The sequence below is a fragment of the Heterodontus francisci genome, chromosome 13 (genome assembly GCF_036365525.1).
Source record: "Heterodontus francisci isolate sHetFra1 chromosome 13, sHetFra1.hap1, whole genome shotgun sequence".
NCBI lineage: Eukaryota > Metazoa > Chordata > Chondrichthyes > Heterodontiformes > Heterodontidae > Heterodontus > Heterodontus francisci.
Genome location: NC_090383.1, coordinates 10,177,692 through 10,197,228, shown reverse-complemented (window position 1 = coordinate 10,197,228; position 19,537 = coordinate 10,177,692). Strand labels below are relative to the sequence as shown.

At 42.9% G+C, this 19,537-nt stretch overlaps 1 protein-coding gene across 8 annotated transcripts in view; it reads left to right on the top strand.

The window, feature by feature from the left end:
• The window catches only part of plcb1 (phospholipase C beta 1), a 751,229-nt gene that overhangs the window by 655,257 nt on the left and 76,435 nt on the right, over positions 1-19,537 (top strand). For 7 of the 8 annotated variants that reach the window (XM_068044354.1, XM_068044355.1, XM_068044358.1 and 4 more), the window contains 3 exons: positions 7,448-7,580; positions 7,694-7,747; positions 9,308-9,527. In XM_068044354.1, the coding sequence (XP_067900455.1) occupies positions 7,448-7,580; positions 7,694-7,747; positions 9,308-9,527 (407 nt within the window). The remainder of the gene's footprint in view (positions 1-7,447; positions 7,581-7,693; positions 7,748-9,307; positions 9,528-19,537) is intronic. The other variant, XM_068044362.1, reaches the window with a different exon arrangement.

Sequence of the window (19,537 nt, the reverse complement as noted above, 5' to 3'; positions counted from 1 at the left end):
GCCCCATCTACATTTCCTTCCATAATGTCCATTAACAACCTTATTGTGGACAGTTGCATTGCCATCCTGACCTACTCTGAAACTTGGCTAATGTGTGGTAACACCTTGCCCCCACCTTCATTCCCTCAAGTCCAAGAAGCACAAAGTTGAGCATACCTGTCACACAGTTGGTTTAGTCATCCATCACCACAACTGGGTGGACCATATCAAGCACTATCAGGCCACTCACTTCCTCACTCCAGACAAATATGTTTCTAAATTTCTTTGGCTGTTTTCTGAGTGACCTCCAGAGATCCTTTAGGGATCGCTAGTTCAACTGCTCAACGGCGAGTGCAATTGGGTGAAGCATATGCAGTGTACATGCCCCACCCATTTTTAACCTAAAGGTTGCAATACAGATTGTACAACTAGTGTAGGACTGCGAGTTGCATATTTAAGTAGTCTCCCACCTGGAGCCCACCCATTTACAGGCCTGCCTGCAAATCGCATCATATGAGCCTCAGTTATCAATGGGTTGTCTGAGGTGGAGGCCATTTCCAAGATGCTCCCCGCTTATTTTTCAGGTAAGAAATGCCATCCAACAGCAGAAGGCCCTGCCCACCCTCCCACCACCCCTTCGGTGTCAGCATCCGGTCTGGTCAGTTGTAAGTTAAACTCTCTATATATTGGTTTTCTCGTAAATTTACCATCTTCCTTTCCTCGTCTGCTCTGTGGCAATTTCTTTTGCTAGAGAGTGAGACAAAGTGAAAGCATGCTATGGAGGCAAGAATTTTGTTTTATTCATTCATGGGTTGTGGGGATTGCTGGCTGGGCCAGCATTTATTGCCCAACCCTAATTGCCCTTGAGAAGGTAGCGGTGAGCTGCCTTCTTGAACCGCTGCAGCCCTTGTGGTGTAGTGCTGTTAGGGAGGGATTTCCAGGATATTGACCCAGCAACAGTGAAGGAATGGCGATATAGTTCCAAAACAGGATGATGTGTGACTTGGAGGGGGAACTTGCAGGTGGTGGTGTTCCCATGTGCTTGCAGCCCTTGTTCTTCTAGATGGTAGAGGTCACAGGTTTGGAAGAGTTGCTGCAGTCCATCTTGTATATGGTACACACAACTGCCACTGTGCATTGGTGGTGGAGGGAGTAAATGTTTAAGCTGGTGGATGGGGAGTTCCGATCAAGCGGGCTGCTTTGGCCTGGCTGGTGTTGAGTTTGAGTGTTTTTGGGGCTGCACTCATCCAGGCAAGTGGAGAGTGGAAAGGCTTCGGGGAATCAAGAAAGACTAATATGAATATTATAGGCCCTGTAGATTTGATCACATCCCAGTGGATGTGATTGCTGGATAAATTTTGCTTCCATCAGGATCCTTTGCTTTCTCACTTGCCAAAGTATAGGAGCAGCACACATGCTCACAGCAAGGGGGGGCTCTGAATGGTATGAACCAAAGAGAAAAAGCAGGGAAAGAAGAAGAGGGAAAGCAATGGGGAGAAAGAGAACAATGAGAGACAGAAAGAAAAAGGCAGAAAGAGAGAGAAAGGACATCAGAAAAAGAAATAAGGACAGGAAAAGACAATGAAGGAAGGGAAATTATGAAGTGGGTGGGGAGGAAAGGCTTAAACAGTTTTGATGGTGTCTTATTGGCTGCATTCACAGGGCAAGTGGGTAAGCTATGTGTCACACCTTGTTCTCATGACTGTAAAACTGAGGAAAGGGAGGATTCCATGCATGTGTTCACGTATTTGTTGTAACAAGCTTAAACTTACGGTGTATTCTGACGGGTTTGGCTGTGCCTGCTTTTATAGCTGTCTCAAATGCCCAGTGAAAACCTCTTCAGGCTGATTTGTGCTAGGTGATTGGCTGGAAGCACTAATTCCTGTGGTTGCCAGGAGACGTGACTCAGTGGCTCTAATGATAACTGAAGAATTTTTGTGACTCAGAGCTTTTGAAAAGAGACTGCAAAAACACTTCAAAATTTCCCCATTTTGATAAAGGACGTGCAGGCAATGCCAGGTGATGCTGAGCAGTGTCGAAAGATGCCCACCGTCAAGCTTGATCAAAATCCAGGTGACAGCCAGCAGTCAGCAGGCAGGTCAATGCTTGTTAATGTGAGGTTCAACCAAAAGTTAGTGAGTATCCCTGGCTATACCTTTGGTGTGTGGTGAGACCATCGTTTTTGAGAATGTGAAATATTATACGTCTTCGTTGAGTAATTGTCCTGATCATTCATGTGTCAGCAGTGGCTCAGTTTGTGGCACTCTTGCCTCTAAGTCAGAAGGTTGTGGGTTTAAGTCCCACTCCAGGGCTTGAGCACGACAATCTAGGCTGACATTCGCATGCTGTACTATTGGAGGTGACGACTTTTGGATGAGATGCTAAATCGAGGACCCCTCTGCCATCTCAGGTGGACATAAATGATCCCAGGACACTATTGCGTAGAAGAACAGGGGAGTTATCCCTGGTGTCCTGGCCAGTATTTATCCCTCAATCAACATCACCAAAAGCAGATTATCTGGTCATTATCAAATTGCAATTTTTGGGAGCTTGCTGTGCGCAAATTGGCCACCGTGTTTCCTGCATTACAACACTTCAAAAGAAGTACTTCATTGGATGTAAAATGCTTTGGGACATTCAGTGATTGTCAAATATTCTTAATATTCTTTACTTAAAGGAATGTATTCTATAGTGGTCTATTTTCTGGCTGACTGTTCAACCATAACAACAGTGTAGGTGAATGGCTGACCTATGGTAGATTGGAAGTTATGACAGTAATGTTTTTTTTTTCTGCACTGTGCAAATGACAAAAAGCAAACAACAGTAAGATTTATATTGTAACTACCAATTCCGGAATCTGGCTAAGGTTACCAACACTCCAAGATTTCCCTAGAGTATCCAGGAATTGAAGCTTTATCACCAGGACATTGTGGGAGCAAGCCAAGAGAAAGATCATAGAATCATGGGAAGTTTATGGCACAGAAAGAGGCCACTTGGCCTATCATGTCTGTGCCGGCTGAAAAATGAGCCACTTTCCAGCATTTGGTCCATAGCCCTGCAGGTTGTGGGCACTTGACGTCCATATCCAGACACCTCTTCAATGAGTTGACAGTTTCTGCCTCTACTATCCTTACAGGCAGTGAGTTCCAGACCCCTACCACCCTCTGGGTGAAAAAAGCATTCCTCGTCTCCCCTCTAATCTTTCTACCAATCATTTTAAACTTATGCCCTCTAGTCACTGACCTCTCTGCTAAGGTAAATAGGCCCTTCACCTCCACTCTATCCAGGCCCTTCTCAATTTTGTACATTTCAATCAGATCTTCCCTCAGCTTCCTCTATTCCAAGGAGAACAACACCAGCCTATCCAATCTTTCCTTATAGCTGCATTTTTCCATCTCAGCAATATCCTCGTAAATCTCCTCTGTACCCTCTCTCGTGCAATTACTTCCTTTCGGTAATGAAGTGACCAGAACTGCACACAGTACTCAAGTTGTGCCCCAGCTAATGTTTTATACAATTCCAGCATAACCTCCCTGCTCTTATATTCTATACCTTGGCTAATAAAGGAAAGGATTCCATATGCCGCCTTAGCCACCTTATCAACCTGTGACCTTTAGGGATCTGTGGACATTCACTCCAAGGTCCCTCACTTCCTCTACACCTCTCAGTATTCTCTCATTAATTGTGTATTCCTCAGCCCTCTTTGACCTCCCCAAATGCATCACCTCACACTTCTCTGAGTTGAATTCCATTTGGCACTTTTCTGCCCATCTGACCAGTCCATTGATATCTTCCTGCAGTCTACAGCTATCCTCCTCACTATCAACCACATGATCAATTTTTGTGCCATCTGCAAAGTTCTTGATCATGCCCCCAACATTTACATCCAAATTGTTAATATATACCATAAAAAGCAGGGGACCTAATAGCCCTACGGAACGCCACTGGAAACAGCCTTCCAGTCGCAAAAACACCCGTCAACAATTACCCTTTGTTCCGAAGAAGGGTCACTGACCCGAAATGTTAACTCTGCTTCTCTTTCCACAGATGCTGCCAGACCTGCTGAGTGGTTCCAGCATTTCTTGTTTTTAATTCAGATTTCCAGCATCCGCAGTATTTTGCTTTTAATTACCCTTTGTTTCCTGCAGTGAGCCAATTTTGTATCCAGTTTGCTACATTTCCCTGGATCCCAGAGGCAATAAAACATAGAATGGGTACAGAACAGAAGAAGGCCATTGAACCCGTCACGTCCATGCTGGCTCTCTGCAACAGCAAATCAGCTAGTCCCACTCTCCTGCCCTTTTCCCCGTAGCCCAGAAGTTATTTTCTCTTCAGGTGCTTATCAAATTCCCTTTTGAAAGCCACAATTGAATCTGCCTGCACCACACTCTCAGGCTGTGCATTCCAACCACTCACTGCATAAAAAAAGATTTTCCTCATATCGCCATAGCTTCTCTTATCAATCACCTTAAATCTGTGTCCCCTGGTTCTCGAGCCTTCTGCCAATGGGAACAGTTTCTCCCTATCTATTCTGTCTCGACCCCTCACGATTTTGAACACCTCTATCAAATCTCCTCTCATCCTTCTCTTCTCGCTGGAGAACAAGCCCAACTTCAGCAGTCTATCCACATAACAGAAGTCTGATCCCTTTTTCATTTTAAAACATTCTTTCAACAATCTTTTTTATTAGTTATAAAAATGTTGGTGATGTGAAGAAAAGGACTGTTTGACTGACAGTCATGAGTCATCCAATCAAGAATGAAGAGCAGAAAGGCAGGGCACTGTGTGAATGTACATGTCGGCTGACCAATGAGGGAAGTGTGGGGAGGGGCAGTTGTAGGGAGGAGGTCATGTCATGAGACCTCCAGAAGTACATCCAGCCAGAGTTCACAACTCCAGTGCTGCCACCATATACATTTGCAGCTGGAAGTGTTCCATATAAACCATTTACCACAAATGTTAATTGTAGTCAGGGAGCTTATTAACATGCTTGCACAGTGTTGGGCATGTAATTAAGTAAAAGTTGTTTTTATTCTTTTGTGGGATGTGGGCATCACTGGCAAGGCCAGAATTTGTTGCCCATCCTTAATTGCTCCCGACAACTTGCTAGGCCATTTCGGAGGATGGCTAAGAATCAAGCACATTGCTGTGGGTCTGTGGTCACATGTAGGCCAGACCAGGTAAGGACAGCAGATTTCCTTCCCTAAAGGACATTAGTAAACAAGATGGGTTTTTACAACAATCGATGATTGTTTTATGGCACCATTGCTGAGATTAGCTTTATTAATTCATTGAATTTAAATTTCACCAGCCGCCATGTTGGCATTTGAACCCATGCCCCCAGGGCATTAGCCTGAGCCTCTGGATTACTAATCCAATGACATTACCACTACGCCACCATCACAGGAGTGAGAACAGGCTAGAGTTATACTCCAAGTGATGTTCAGCTGAAGTGATATGAGATGTACTCTTTCATGGTATTTCACACTACTGAGATCTACAGATAAAATTAGGCAGCATAGAGGGAGGCCACCATGCCACGAAGAGCTATCCAATTAGTCTTCCGCTCTTTCCCATAGCCCCATCATTTTTTTTCCTTTGCAAGTCTATATCAAATTCCGTTTTGAAAGTTATTATTGAATTTGCTTTCAGGCAGTGTGTTCCAGATCATAACAATTCACTGTTTCATTTTAATATAAATTACACCAAATATTTCAAACCTTTTTGTGCTTGATTGAGCCCTTTGATCTTATACCTGCTGTCAGGACTCCCGGAGACTCGCTGGTCCACAGGGATCCCACAGCACAGCCCTGCACCACGTTTCTTTAGGCTGAAGGGGTTATCAGATTTTATGATAGTTGACACTGCCCACTTCTGGAGGTAGGTCAGGAATCGCCATCAAAGTTAAACCACCACTTTTGCCTTGCTACGGAGCAAAAACCAATTCACAGCAGTGACAGAACACAATGTCCTAAGACAGCAGCGACTTGTTTTTATCAAGCTTTCTGTGCATGCTTTTTAGGGAAAGCTTGCAGATCCTGCACACCCAGAGAGAAGCTGCACTCAAAGAGGTACGCAGGTTAGTGATGAGGCTACAACATTGTAGCACTGACTCTACGACCCATGTCACCTTTAAACACAGCTCCCAACTCGGGACACAGGATTGGTGAATTTAGCCTGATATTTATTAAGAAAAACAAGCAAGAGAAAATTTGCAGTCCTACAGGTACGCTCAAGATTCGATCACACAGGTGATAAATACCCATTTTCGAGAGATGTCTACTTTTGATTTCCTCCTCAGCACTGTATGTAAAAATTGAAGCTCCCCACCCCACGTGAAAAAAAATCATTTTAGAGAGGCAGTTCAAACTGTAGAGAAGGTAAAAACAGTTTGGAAAAAAAAAACGTGTTTAAACAATTGTGCTTTCCTGGAAAAGAAAAGCTTTAAAAATGTAATAATCATTTTTAAATTATGTTGCTGGTGTCAGCTGATATTTCTTTGTTCCAGATGCTAAATTTATAGAAAAAGAAATAATGTTAGCTGCAGGGGGAAAGGGCATAGAATAGACTGCAAAATAAAAGTCGTAAGCTGCCCTTTTCTCTTTTCAAAGCATATAAAAATTGCATTGCCACTAATCTCTGGTAAATATATAATTAATCATTCAGTCATGAATCATAAAATGACAAATTTATCTGAGACGTTCCTGTCTATATAATTTAAACAAGAGTCCTTGTGCTGGCGGGACTGTGTAATGCCATAAAAGAGCTTTATTTTCCTGCTGATTGGTTGTAATTACCATCAAGGAGTGAAAGGAAAGCTGCCTGAAGAACAAATCCAAGCTGAAGCACACAGGACCACTCAATCAGGCGCCATGGCAACTGGTCATCAGAGTTTGGCCATCACAGGGTCTGAATTGCCTACAGAGAGCGTAGGAGTTTTCTGAGGGGAAAATTGAAATGAGTGTGTATGTGAGAGCGACTGCAGGTTTGGCGTTCGCAAGAATAATCTGCCCAGCATTCAGATATCATCAGTGTAAAACTACAAACAGAAACAGTGGAGGAGAGAGCAGACTGGATAGAATGCTGAAAACATGCCTCGAAGAATTGAACATCACAAATCTGTTTACTCAATTTGCAGCAAATCAGAGGTACTGTTTCTCTTAAAATGCATTGATGGTGATGACTGCTTTATTTGAGGTGAATTTTAAAAACTTCTCCCAAAACAAAAACCCTCCATTTGTGCATACTTGGATAGTGTTGAGCACTGATATTATTTAACAGCAATTGTAGAAATTTGTTTTTGCACTTCTGTCAATAAATTGGGCGATTGGCCTGCAACCTGCAGTTTTTTTAAGCAAAGAAAGGATAGACTTATTTAGAATACAGCAGTGACTGTTTTCAATGAGATTGGTGGTTTCCTTCATTTTCATTCTTAAGGGCGAATAACATGTACCTGTCTTTCCCTCAGGCTGAACCTGGTGACATTCCCACAGAGCCTAATAACGATCCGAAGGCAGCACCAGCAGAGAATGGTGTGAGCCACACATCTGGTCTAACACCCAAACCCCCCACCCAAGTTACCCACGTTCAACCAGCACCAGGTGAGTGAGTTTATGCTTAATCGATTTTTATTTTTTTTAAAGTGAAATATTAAGCTTTTGCAACCATTTATGAGCCTTTCAATTAATCATAAATCTTTTGCATTGTGTGTTAGCTGCAGTCAAAACAGCTGGTAAGGCAGAAGATCTCATACAAAGCGTCTTGTCAGGTAAATTGTCAACGAACTCTTTGTGACACCATGATTTAAAATTGATTCCATCCCAAATGTTAAAATAAGGAAAAATATGGAGATAAAATAAGAATGAAATACCCGTACAGTACATGAGAAGACCTAGGATGAAATTTTTTTCTTAAAGGTTTGTCCATATCCAAGCTGACACATAAGCAGACAAGGCAATGTAGATTCACTGAAAAGTTCACACGTCATCTAAAAACCTACGATTGTTACATGACATATAATTGTCATTTAACAATCATACGTATGATATATTCCTTTATCCATGTACAATATTAATAATCATTGTCAGAGAAATCACAGTTTGTCACAGTCCTATTTAAACATACATTGTCCCAGTAAAAAATGACTTAGAAAATATATCTCTTTTGTGAGAGGAGAAAGAGACAAGTTATGTATCATTTTTGTATCGCAAGCGGAACATTGATGCCATCTATACAATTTACCTCACTGCATCATATGCTTAAAAATTAATAAGAAAGTTTTACCAAGCACTTGCTCGTCACAGTTTCCACATAACAAGCAAAATAAATGCTTCATTACTTAGTGATGATAGAGCAATTTTCATTCGTTTTAACTTATGTCTTTATCTCTGAAAACCGAGCCTGGAAATTTCACAGCGCTATTATCTTTCAAACACTTTAATGCATCCTTTATTATTTCAGCAGAGTGTGTTAACTCCTTTAGCATCTCTTTTGAAACAGCAGGTAAAGGAATGTGAAAGAAATGTGCATTTTGTCACTCAGCATCATTTCAGGGCTTCAGACTCTTGTTTAAAGTGGTCAAGAATATCGAGGAGGGAGAGGACAGAGGCTTTGTCGAAGTTTGAATGTAAATAAATTTTCTGTCTTGTGGGACCCGTACAAAAGCAGATTGGACTTTACTTTTCGAAAGCTAAAGTATTATGCTGAGCAGTATTTCAAGATGTTCAGTCAAATTTCAATAAAATTATTAGGATTCCAAAGTAAAAACTGTAGGGTGCTCAGATGTATGCAAAATGTCGGTCTAAAAACAAAATTAATTCACATGCTAACTCCATGCCCAATGCTTACTTGATGCAGCACATTTTTAATCTCTTCATCAACCTCTTTCAATGGTGCTTGCACAGGCACGATGGGCCGAATGGCCTCCTGTGCTGTAAAATTCGGACTTATTTAAAGGCAGATTCTCATAATGTTAATCTTTTCAATTTTAAAGGTATTAGTAATTTTTAAGTATAACTTTATCCAATATAAAGGGATTCATAGAACAATACACCAGTGAAAAGGGCCATTCAGCCCATCATACCTGTGTTGATTCTTTGAAAGAGCCAGTCAATTAGTCCCGCTCCCCTGCTCTTTCCTCATAGCCCTGCAATAAATTTCCCATTCAAGGATTCACATGCTCCTCATAGTTCTCATTGTTCACCGAGGATGCATTATTGTAGTATTTTATACAGCTGTCTGATTTGTTGCAATATGACATTACTAAAGGCAGAGGGGGTGAAAAAAAAGCAATTTGATGTGATAAATTGGTTTCTATAAACCGCTGCAGAGGTGGAAGCCCAGACCGTGGAAGAGCTGAGACAGCAAAAGGCATTTGTGAAACTTCAGAAAAAGCACTACAAGGAAATGAAGGAATTGGTGAAGAAGCACCACAAGAAAACCACTGACCTGATCAAAGAACACACGGCGAAATCTAGCGAGTTTCAGAATGAGTATTTAAGACGCAGGGTACTTCTGGAAAAATCAGCAAAGAGAGATGGTAAGAGGAGGTAGGTGAACCATTCTCAAATACTTTCGAGTACTTACAGTGGGACTTAGTTGTGTGATTTCTAACTCCTTGTCTCAAGGGCTTTTTCCCCCAAAATATTTACTGCAGATAATCAAGTGATAAATTAATTATTTAAAAGCCTACGTTACAATAATTCGAAGAAGTGTGGTTTTATACATGCCTTTATTATGGTTTATTTTTAGATAATAGAAAATGATTTAAAAAAAACTTTTATTTTGAATTCCTGGTACATCCAGTGAGTCATCTTTTGCACTGTTTGTTAAAACTGACTTCACTCACCTGCCCTCACATAAGCCCTCACCATCAATCTGTGGTGCTTAAAATGTGAAATATTTCACATTACAGCTGCAAGAAAATAACAAAAGATTTTTTCAGGAATGATCCACATTGCAGTGGAATTTAATGATTTGTCAAAGCACCTTCTCTCAGATGTTTGTTTCAAATGTGTATCTCAGACAGCTAGAGCATTGGGAACTGGAAGAATAATAACAGACACATTGAATACAAAAATTGCTTATTCATAGCGTAAAATAAAACTCATAGTCTACATGGAATAATAAAAATCTTGAATTTGAAATGAAGCAGAGAAAATCACCATGTCTAAGACTCGGACCATTTGCAAGTAATCACTGTGATATGCGGTTACCTCAGTTGCCATTCTAGATTTATCTATAATGCAAAATTGGTTTTTAAAGTGATCCTATGCTTGTGATTCGGGGCAGAATAGGCAGCCTTTCTTTAGAAAAGGATCGTGATTAACATGAATGTGTTTATTTAAACACAGCATTGTTGGGCGAACTGGTCTGGATAAGGTCTGGATTTCACCATGTAAGGGAGCTGCAATGACATGCACAGTTAGATCAGTTAGATCAGTCTCTGTGAATGATTGTACCTCTGATGACAGTGACTCTACTGAGAGGCCCTCCATTGGTAACATTACCATTGAGATTTAAGCAGGGCTTTATTTTTGACATTTGCTTTGAAAGATAGCCATTAAAGATGTCATTTCGCAAGACTCTGCTTCCAGCCTGGAGCTTGGTAGACTGGAGCAGATGCCATAGAGTCAGCCCTGGTCTGCATGGCCCTATCTAGGAACCTGACTCGAGATGGAGCTTCACAAACCTACCCCTAAAGTGCAACTGCAAGCATTTTGGACAGGCAAATGCATGGTAATAGGGTCACAGAGTCATAGTTTAAACCTCCAAAAAAAGTACATAAACAGTTAACTAAATCTGTTGCTATATTTCATTTTGACCAATGAATTTCCACTGGGATTGCTCACAATAAGTCAGGACATATATATGCTGCTTTATAACGGCAGGGTCATTTATGCTGTGAAACGCACTATTATATATGCATTATCATGTAACATCAGCTGATTTAAATGGTGTTGCAAGCAGGACAGAGGATGAAGTGCTAATTTATAGTGGCAGGAACATTATACTGTAATGCACATTTGGCCTGATCACACTATTGAGTGCATTGTCATGCTGTTGCTGAGGGGAGGACGTATAATCAGATGATGAAACTTCTTCATGTTCATTAAGTATCTGTTTTCAACACGCATCATCCTTAGGCTTCATGCCAGACAGGCCTGTAACACAAACCCGGTCACCTACTGTTACTCTGGGTGGGGTGACAGTTGTGCATCAGGCAATCATTGGTGATCCTTTGAAGTAAAGGAAATGTTGAAGTGCAGTGATTTGGGGCAGCAACATCCTGCTTTTCAGTGGGAATGGAATCATCCCTATGTTGCAAGTTGGCTACAAGTTTTCATGCAGTAAATGAAGAAGCTCTGCCCTTTTGATCCAGATCAACCCAAGCCAATTGTCCTCTGCTTTGTTTTGCCAAGTTTGTGGCCTGTTTTTTTAAAATTTGTTCTTGCGATGTGAGCATTGCTGGCTAGGTCAGCACTTATTGCCCATCCCTAATTGCCCTTGAGAAGGTGGCATTGAGCCGCTTTCTTCAACCGCTGCAGTCCATGTGGTTTGATACGCCCACAGTGCTGTCAGGGAGGGTGTCCCAGGATTTTGACACAGTGAAGGAATGGCGATATAGTTCCAGGTCTGGATGGTGTGTGGCTTGGAGGGGAACTTGCAGATGGTGGTGTTCCATGCATTTGCTGCCCTTGTCCTTCTAGGTGGTAGAGATCACAGGTTTGGAAGCTGCTATTGAAGGAGCCATGCCATGCATTGTTTCAATCTGTACTTCAACTAAAGGCTGGCTCGGGTCTGCAAATGAAACCCGACCCGAGCCCAACAGAACCACATCAGACCCCGAGCCCAACCCGGCCCGAATCCTTTCATTTTTTTCCCGCGCCTGGCCCGACCCACCCAACCCGACCTGACTATCTGTTAACCTTGCTTCCATTTTTCACTTTGTTGCTTATCTTCACAAGCTTAAAAAAACTGTAACTAAACAACCTTTCAAGTCCAAAAAGTACGTTAACATTGGAGCCATGTACCGGAGGTGGTGATAGAGTGTGTCCGACCCGGCCCGACCTGACCTGACCTGAGCCTGAATGCCGGACCAGGAAGAGTGATCCGACCCGACCCAAACCCGACACATGTCGTCGGGTCCCGTCGGGTTTGGGTCAGGTAGCCGCGCTCTAACCTCAATCATGAACTACTGCATTTGAGACACTTTAACTACTTATTGAGTTTAAGAAAAGGCACCCAAATTTGTTCTGGGCAAATATATATATGAACAAAAATATCAGAAATATGGCAAAAAATATCCAATAAAAGTAGTACTGAACTGCAAACATTGCAAAGGCAAACATGAAAAGTCAATTGAAGAGCTCCTTTGCCATTGCGGTTTCCCTGGCTCCCATTTCAAATGAATACACAGGGAAAAAAGAGCAAATCTATCCAAATCTTACTGAATTATGAAAGGTGCTCATTATTTGCTCCAATCTGAGGTCTTAAAGAGACTAATACAACAACAACTTGTATCTATATAACGCCTTTACTGTAATAAAGAGTGGGAAGTGTGCAGCTATCCACTTTGGAAGGAAAAATAGAAAAGCAAAATATTTTTTAAATGGTGAGAGACTGGGAAATGTTGGTATACAGAGAGACCTGGATGCCCTTGAACATGAATCACAGGAAGTTAACATACAGGTACAGCAAGCAATTAGGAAAGCAAATGGTATTTCAGCCTTTATTGCAAAGGAATTGGAGTATATAATGCACACTGCTGCCACTGTGCATCAGTTCAGTGGTGGAGGGAGTGAATGTTGAAGGTGGTAAATATGGTGCCAAGAGTAAAGAAGTGTATTCAACCACAATCTATAACCTCTTGGTCCAACATATCCCCCACTCTACCATTACCATCAAGCCGGGGGACCAACACTGGTTCAATGAAGAGTGCAGGAGGGCATGCCAGGAGCAGCACCAGGCATACCTAAAAATGAGGTGTCAGCCTGGTGAAGCAACAACACAAGACTCCTTGCATGCCAAACAGGAGAAGCAGCATGCAATCAACAGGCTAAGTGATCCCACAACCAATGGATCAGACCTAAGCTCTGCAGGCATGCCACATCCAGTCGTGAATGGTGGTGAGCAATTAAACAACCAACAGCAGGAAGAGACTCCACAAATATCCCCATCCTCGATGATGAGGGAGCCCATCACATCAGTGCAAAGACAAGGCTGAAGCATTTGCATCCATCTTCAGCCAGAAATGCCGAGTGGATGATCCATCTTGGCCTCCTTCTGAGATGCCCAGCATCACAATTGCCAGTCTTCAGCCAATTCGATTCACTCCACGTGTTTTCAAGAAATTGCTGAAGGCACTGGATACTGCAAAGGCTATGAGCCCTCACAAAGTTCCGGCAATAGTACTGAAGACTTGTCCTCCAGAACTAGCTGTGCCCCTAGCCAAGCTGTTACAGTACAACTACAATACTGGCATCTGCCCGGCAACATGGAAAATTGCCCAGGTGCGTCCTGTGCACAAAAGCAGGACAAATCCAACCCGGCCGATTACCGCCCTATCGGTCTACTCTCAATCATCAGCAAAATGATGGAAGGGGTCGTCGACAGTGTATCAAGCGGCACTTGCTCAGCAATAATCTGCTACTGATGCACAGTTTGGGATCCTCCAGGGCCACTCAGCTCCTGACCTCATTACAGTCTTGGCTCCAAACATGGACAAAAGAGCTGATCTTCAGAGGTGAGGTGAGAGTGACTGTCCTTGACATCAAGGCAGCATTTGACCGAGTATGGCATCAAGGAGCCCGAGCAAAACTGGAGTCAATGGGAATCGGGGAAAACTCTGCGCTGGTTGGAGTCATACCTAGCGCAAAGGAAGATGGAGGTCAATCATTTCAGTCCCAGGATATCACTGCAAAAGTTCCTCAGGGTAGTGTCCTAGGCCCAATCATCTTCAGCTGCTTCATCAATGACCTTCCCTCCATCATAAGGTCAGAAGTGGGGATGCTCACTGATGATTACACAATGTTCAGCACCATCCTCAGATTCTGAAGCAGCCCATGTCCATATGCAGCAAGACCTGGACGACATCCAGGCTTGCGCTGACAAATGGCAAGTAAGGTAACATTCTCACCACACAAGTGACAGGCAATGACTATCTCAAGCAAGGGAGAATCTAACCATCTCCCCTTGACATTCAATGGCATTACCATCGATGAATCCCCCACAATCAACATCCTGGGGGTTACCATTGACCAGAACCTGAACTGGAGTAGCCACATAAATGCTGTGACTACAAGGGCAGGTCAGAGGCTGGGAATTCTGTGGCAAGTAACTCACCTCCTGTCTTCCCAATGCCTGTCCACCCTCTACAAGCCACAAGTCAGGAGTGTGATGGAATACTGTCCACTTGCCTGGATGGGTGCAGCTTCAACAACACTCAAGAAGCTCGACACCATCCAGGACAAAGCAGCCCACTTGATTTGGTACCCCATCCACCACCTTCAACATTCATTCCTTCAACCACCGACGCACAGTGGCAGCAGTGTGTACCATCTACAAGATGCACTGCAGCAACTCACCAATGCTTCTTTGACAGCACCTTCGAAGCCCGTGACCTAGAAAGACAAGGGCAGTAGATGCATGGGAACACCACCACCTGCAAGTTCCCCTCCATGCCACACACCATGCTGTATTGGAACTATATCGCCGTTCCTTCACTGTCGCTGGGTCAAAATCCTGGAACTCCTTTCCTCACAGCTCTGTTGGTGTACCTACATCCCAAGGACTGCAGCGATTCAAGAAGGCAGTTCACTACCACGATCTTAAGGGCAATAAGGGATGGACAGTAAAAGTTGGCTTAACCAGCGATGCCCACATTCCACGAATGAATAAAAAAAAGTAACAAGTCTTACTACGGTTAAATAGGGCCTTGGTGAGACCACACCTGGAGTACTCTGTACAGTTTTGGTTTCCTTGCCTAAGAAAGGATGTACTTGCCTTGGAGTGAAACACTGCTTCCCTCGACTGATATCTGGGATGAAGGGATTGTCCTATGAAGAGAGATTGAGTAGACTCGGCTATATTTCCTAGAATTTAGAAGAATGAGAGGTGATCTCATAGAAATATATTAAATTCTTAAGGGACTTGACAGGGTAGATGTTTGGAAGATGTTTCCCATGACTGTAGAGTCACAGAATAAGGGATCAGCCATTTAGGCCTGAGTTTTTTTTTATGATGTCAGTTAAGAGATAAATATTGGCCAGGACACCAGGGAGAACTTCCTTGATCTTCTTTACAGATGGGGCATCGGTTTAACAACACGAGTATAAACAACAGAAAGGACAGTTGGCATAATCACTCCCTTGCTCCCTTTCTGATTTGGTTCCAAAGTAAAGATTAAGCACTTTATCAATTAATTTGGAAATATGAGCTGAAGAAGTGCTTCCAAGTTATGCTGCCCTCTTGTTTTAATTTTATTTCGAAAAGCAAAGAAATTCAGAAATCTAAATATATCATGAAGAAAAGCACTTCCCTCGCACAGAATCATCCTGGTTAATCTTGGGAAGCTCTGGGAATTGCAAGCACCGTTATAGATGGCGATTCCCTTCAGCTGACAAGTGAAAACTTTGAAGAAGATGCACAAATGACAATTTTACACTTAAGTTTAAATTGTGAAATGTGTATTTTAAAATGTTTTAATTTTGTTGGGAACTTTGTTTTGAGAACCTCACTTGACAGTCCGTGGTGTGGGGGAGGGGTGGAATTACTGACTGTAAAAGATTTCAGACCGATTTGTTTGCTCTTTCATTTATTTAACTGGAAGCTGTCCAAGTATGATTTTTTTTTTTTAGCTTTTTATTTCCATGCTAGTTCGTTATTTGATGATTGCTATGGTGGCAACCTGTTCAGTTGTAATTTGCTGCATTAGGAAAATAAAATTTGAGTCAATTAGGGGGAGCTGCAGCGCAGGAATTTACATGTGATAGGCACAGTGTGACAGGTAAAAGGAAGTGAGATATTAAAATGTGATGCATAAACCTGTGTCTGGATGAGAGGTTATACTTTTTTATTAATATAGTAACAGCATTCCCATGCCTTTGCTCCAGGCATGTCCAATGATATGCTGCTTTATAACGATAGCAATTGACGGGTGGCGTTCTGTTGAAGCTGTGGCCCTTTTAAGGAGGCAATGTCAAATTGATAAGTCAATACTGAATGAGTTCATTTAGAGTTTAATTGCTGAATAGACTTCAGGCCAGAACCCTAGCTTTGTTTGTCTTTTTTAAGTATAATTAGTGAAGCCAATTAAGGGGCAGGAGTTTTCTTACTCCAGTGTTTCATCTTTCTGGAGAGTATCTCTATACATTCCAAATGACTAACTTGGTTTCTTCATTCTCTTTTCAAAATGTGACAGAAATCTGAGTACGACATCTGAAGTGTGATGCAGAAAAGTAGCAGGGATGAAATAGTATCACAGGCAGCAAATGTGTGCCAGATGTACCATACATCTTCTTTTGGGCCTCCTTATCTCGAGAGACAATGGATACGCGCCTGGAGGTGGTCAGTGGTGTGTGGAGCAGCACCTGGAGTGGCTATAAAGGCCAATTCTAGAGTGACAGGCTCTTCCACAGGTGCTGCAGAGAAATTTGTTTGTCGGGGCTGTTACACAGTTGGTTCTCCCCTTGCGTTTCTGTCTATTTTCCTGCCAACTAGTAAGTCTCTTCGACTCGCCACATTTTAGCCCCGCCTTTATGGCTGCCCGCCAGCTCTGGCGAACGCTGGCAACTGACTCCCACGACTTGTGATCAATGTCACAGGATTTCATGTCGCGTTTGCAGACGTCTTTAAAACGGAGACGTGGACGGCCGGTGGGTCTGATACCAGTGGCGAGCTCGCTGTACAATGTGTCTTTGGGGATCCTGCCATCTTCCATGCGACTCACGTGGCCAAGCCATCTCAAGCGCCGCTGACTCAGTAGTGTGTACAAGCTGGGGATGTTGGCCGCCTCGAGGACTTCTGTGTTGGAGATACGGTCCTGCCACCTGATGCCAAGTATTCTCAGGAGGCAGCGAAGATGGAATGAATTGAGACCATACATCTATATATATATAAAAGAGATAAAAGCAGAAAATGCTGGAAATATGCAGCAGGTCTGGCAGTTTCTGTGGAGAGTTAACATTTCAGGTCGTTGAACTTTTGTCTGGCGAACTGTCATTGACCTGAAACCTTAACTCTGCTTCTGTCTGCACAGATGCTGCCTGACCTGCTGAGTATTTCCGGCATTTTCTGGTTTCATTTCAGATTTCCAGCATCCGCAGTATTTTGCTGCTGTTAATGTAAAAGATAATGGAGTATACTTTGACTTTGCGCAGTTGTGTTAAACAGGTGACAGCGAATTAGCCTGTTTTACATCTCTCCTGACACTTATTCCCATTTGAGTCAAAATTATCCAACATGCGGGTGCCCTCGGAGCACAGCAGGAATTTTGCACAAGCATGATATTGGCACATCAGTCCCATTATGTGGGCAGGCTAGGCCAGAATTTGGTTTGGAACATGGAATCTCTGAACTCCTGTCCCGGTGTGTACCGATTGTTAATCTTGGTGAACTTGGGTATGAGTGTATAATGTTTGGGAATATTGTGACACTATTCAAATGAAAATATGCTGTGCAACATGTTTCTTCCATGCTGGGCAAAAGGGTGCTTGTTCTCTTCTGTTTTTAGGGCTTGGTCTTTACCACAATCAATTCTAATATAAATTTGAGAGCTTAGCGTGAACTAAGCCATTAGCATGTTTAAATAATATAAACATGGTTTGATGTGTCAGGACTGGAAACGGTGAATCAAATATTTATTTCCATGGCTTCGCTGTGATGCAGTGCCACCTTGTGGCTGAACGTTTCCCCCAGATTTCCATTCCGAGGCTTTTTTAGTTTAGTTTAGTTTAGAGAATACAGCACTCAAACAGGCCCTTCGGCCCACCGAGTCTGTGCCGACCATCAACCACCCATTTTATACTAATCCTACACTAATTCCATATTCCTACCACATCCCCACCTGTCCCTATATTTCTCTACCACCTACCTATACTAGGGGCAATTGCTAATGGCCAATTTACCTATCAACCCGCAAGTCTTTGGCATGTGGGAGGAAACCGGAGCACCCGGAGGAAACCCACGCAGACACAGGGAGAACTTGCAAACTCCACACAGGCAGTACCCAGAATTGAAACCGGGTCGCTGGAGCTGTGAGGCTGTGGTGCTAACCACTGACAAAACGCACAACTCTTGTGTGAGCTGCAGGAACTCAAATGGACACAAATGGCAATTTAGCAACTCTGCCCTATAATGGAAAGGCTCAACCGTGTCCTGACACTCACAACAGGAATCTCTGGAGAAAACCTATTTGCAACAGAGACACAGTTGACCAGAAAAAGGTCCCATGCTGAGATATTAAAGATGTTACAATCCTCGGCTTAAGGCAGTCCAAAGCTTTCTACAAGAAATGCTACCTCTGGAAAAAAAAAAGACTGGGCGTAATGTTAATTTTTAGCACCAGCTGAATAGATAATTTTTTTAAATATACTTTCATAGGATGTGGGTGTCACTGGCAAGGCCAGCATTTGTTGCCCATTCCTAATTGCCCTTGACAACTGAGTGGCTTGCTAGGCCATTTCAGAGGGCAGTTAGGAGTCAAACATGTTGCTGTGGGTCTGGAGTCACATGTAGGCTGGACCAGCGAAGGACAGCGGATTTCCTTCCCTAAAGAACATTCGTGAACCAGATGGGTTTTTACAACGATTAGTAGTTTCATGACACTCTTACTGAGACAAGCTTTCAATTCCAGATTTTTATTAACTTAAATTTCACCAGCTATTTGAATTGATGTCCCCAGGGCATTAGTGTGGGCCTCTGTATTACTAGTGCAGTGGCATTACCACTGGACCACTTTCTCCCCTTAGGTGGGCAAGCCAAGGTATAGAACGAGTTGCCAAGTGGTTATCACTCATTCTTCGTCCAGCAATTTCAAATTGCCCCAGTGATTCTTGAGCAATTTTGGTACAGTAAAATGATTTTGCTGAATTTAGTACAAAGGTCGTGTTAACCCGGCCCTTTGCCTTTCCGAATGCTGACAGACCTGCTGCATATTATCAGCACTTTTTACTATTAATTCAGATTTGCAACATTGACAGTGTTTTTCTTTGTCTCATGTGGTTGCCAGTAGTAGTGGTGATCTCCCCAAGGGCCACTTCTCCACGCCTCACAGTCCTGCGCTTTCCTCTTCAGTTGCTCATAAGAGCCTCCCATTTTTTTTTAACATCCATGAGAAGTTAGCAATATGACAAGGGAAAACGTTCCTAAGGTGATTTCTCGTTGCTTTCCTTATGCGTACTTCAAAGGAAACACCAGTCCTCTTCCCGGAAGATCCTCCGCCTGTAAGGAGCCATTGTCCCTTGAGGTTCTAGCTCTTCCACTATCACCACTGAAAATTCACTGGATCTGCTGTTGACTGTGGCTTGTAACACTGAGCATGGGACCCTGACGTAGTCCT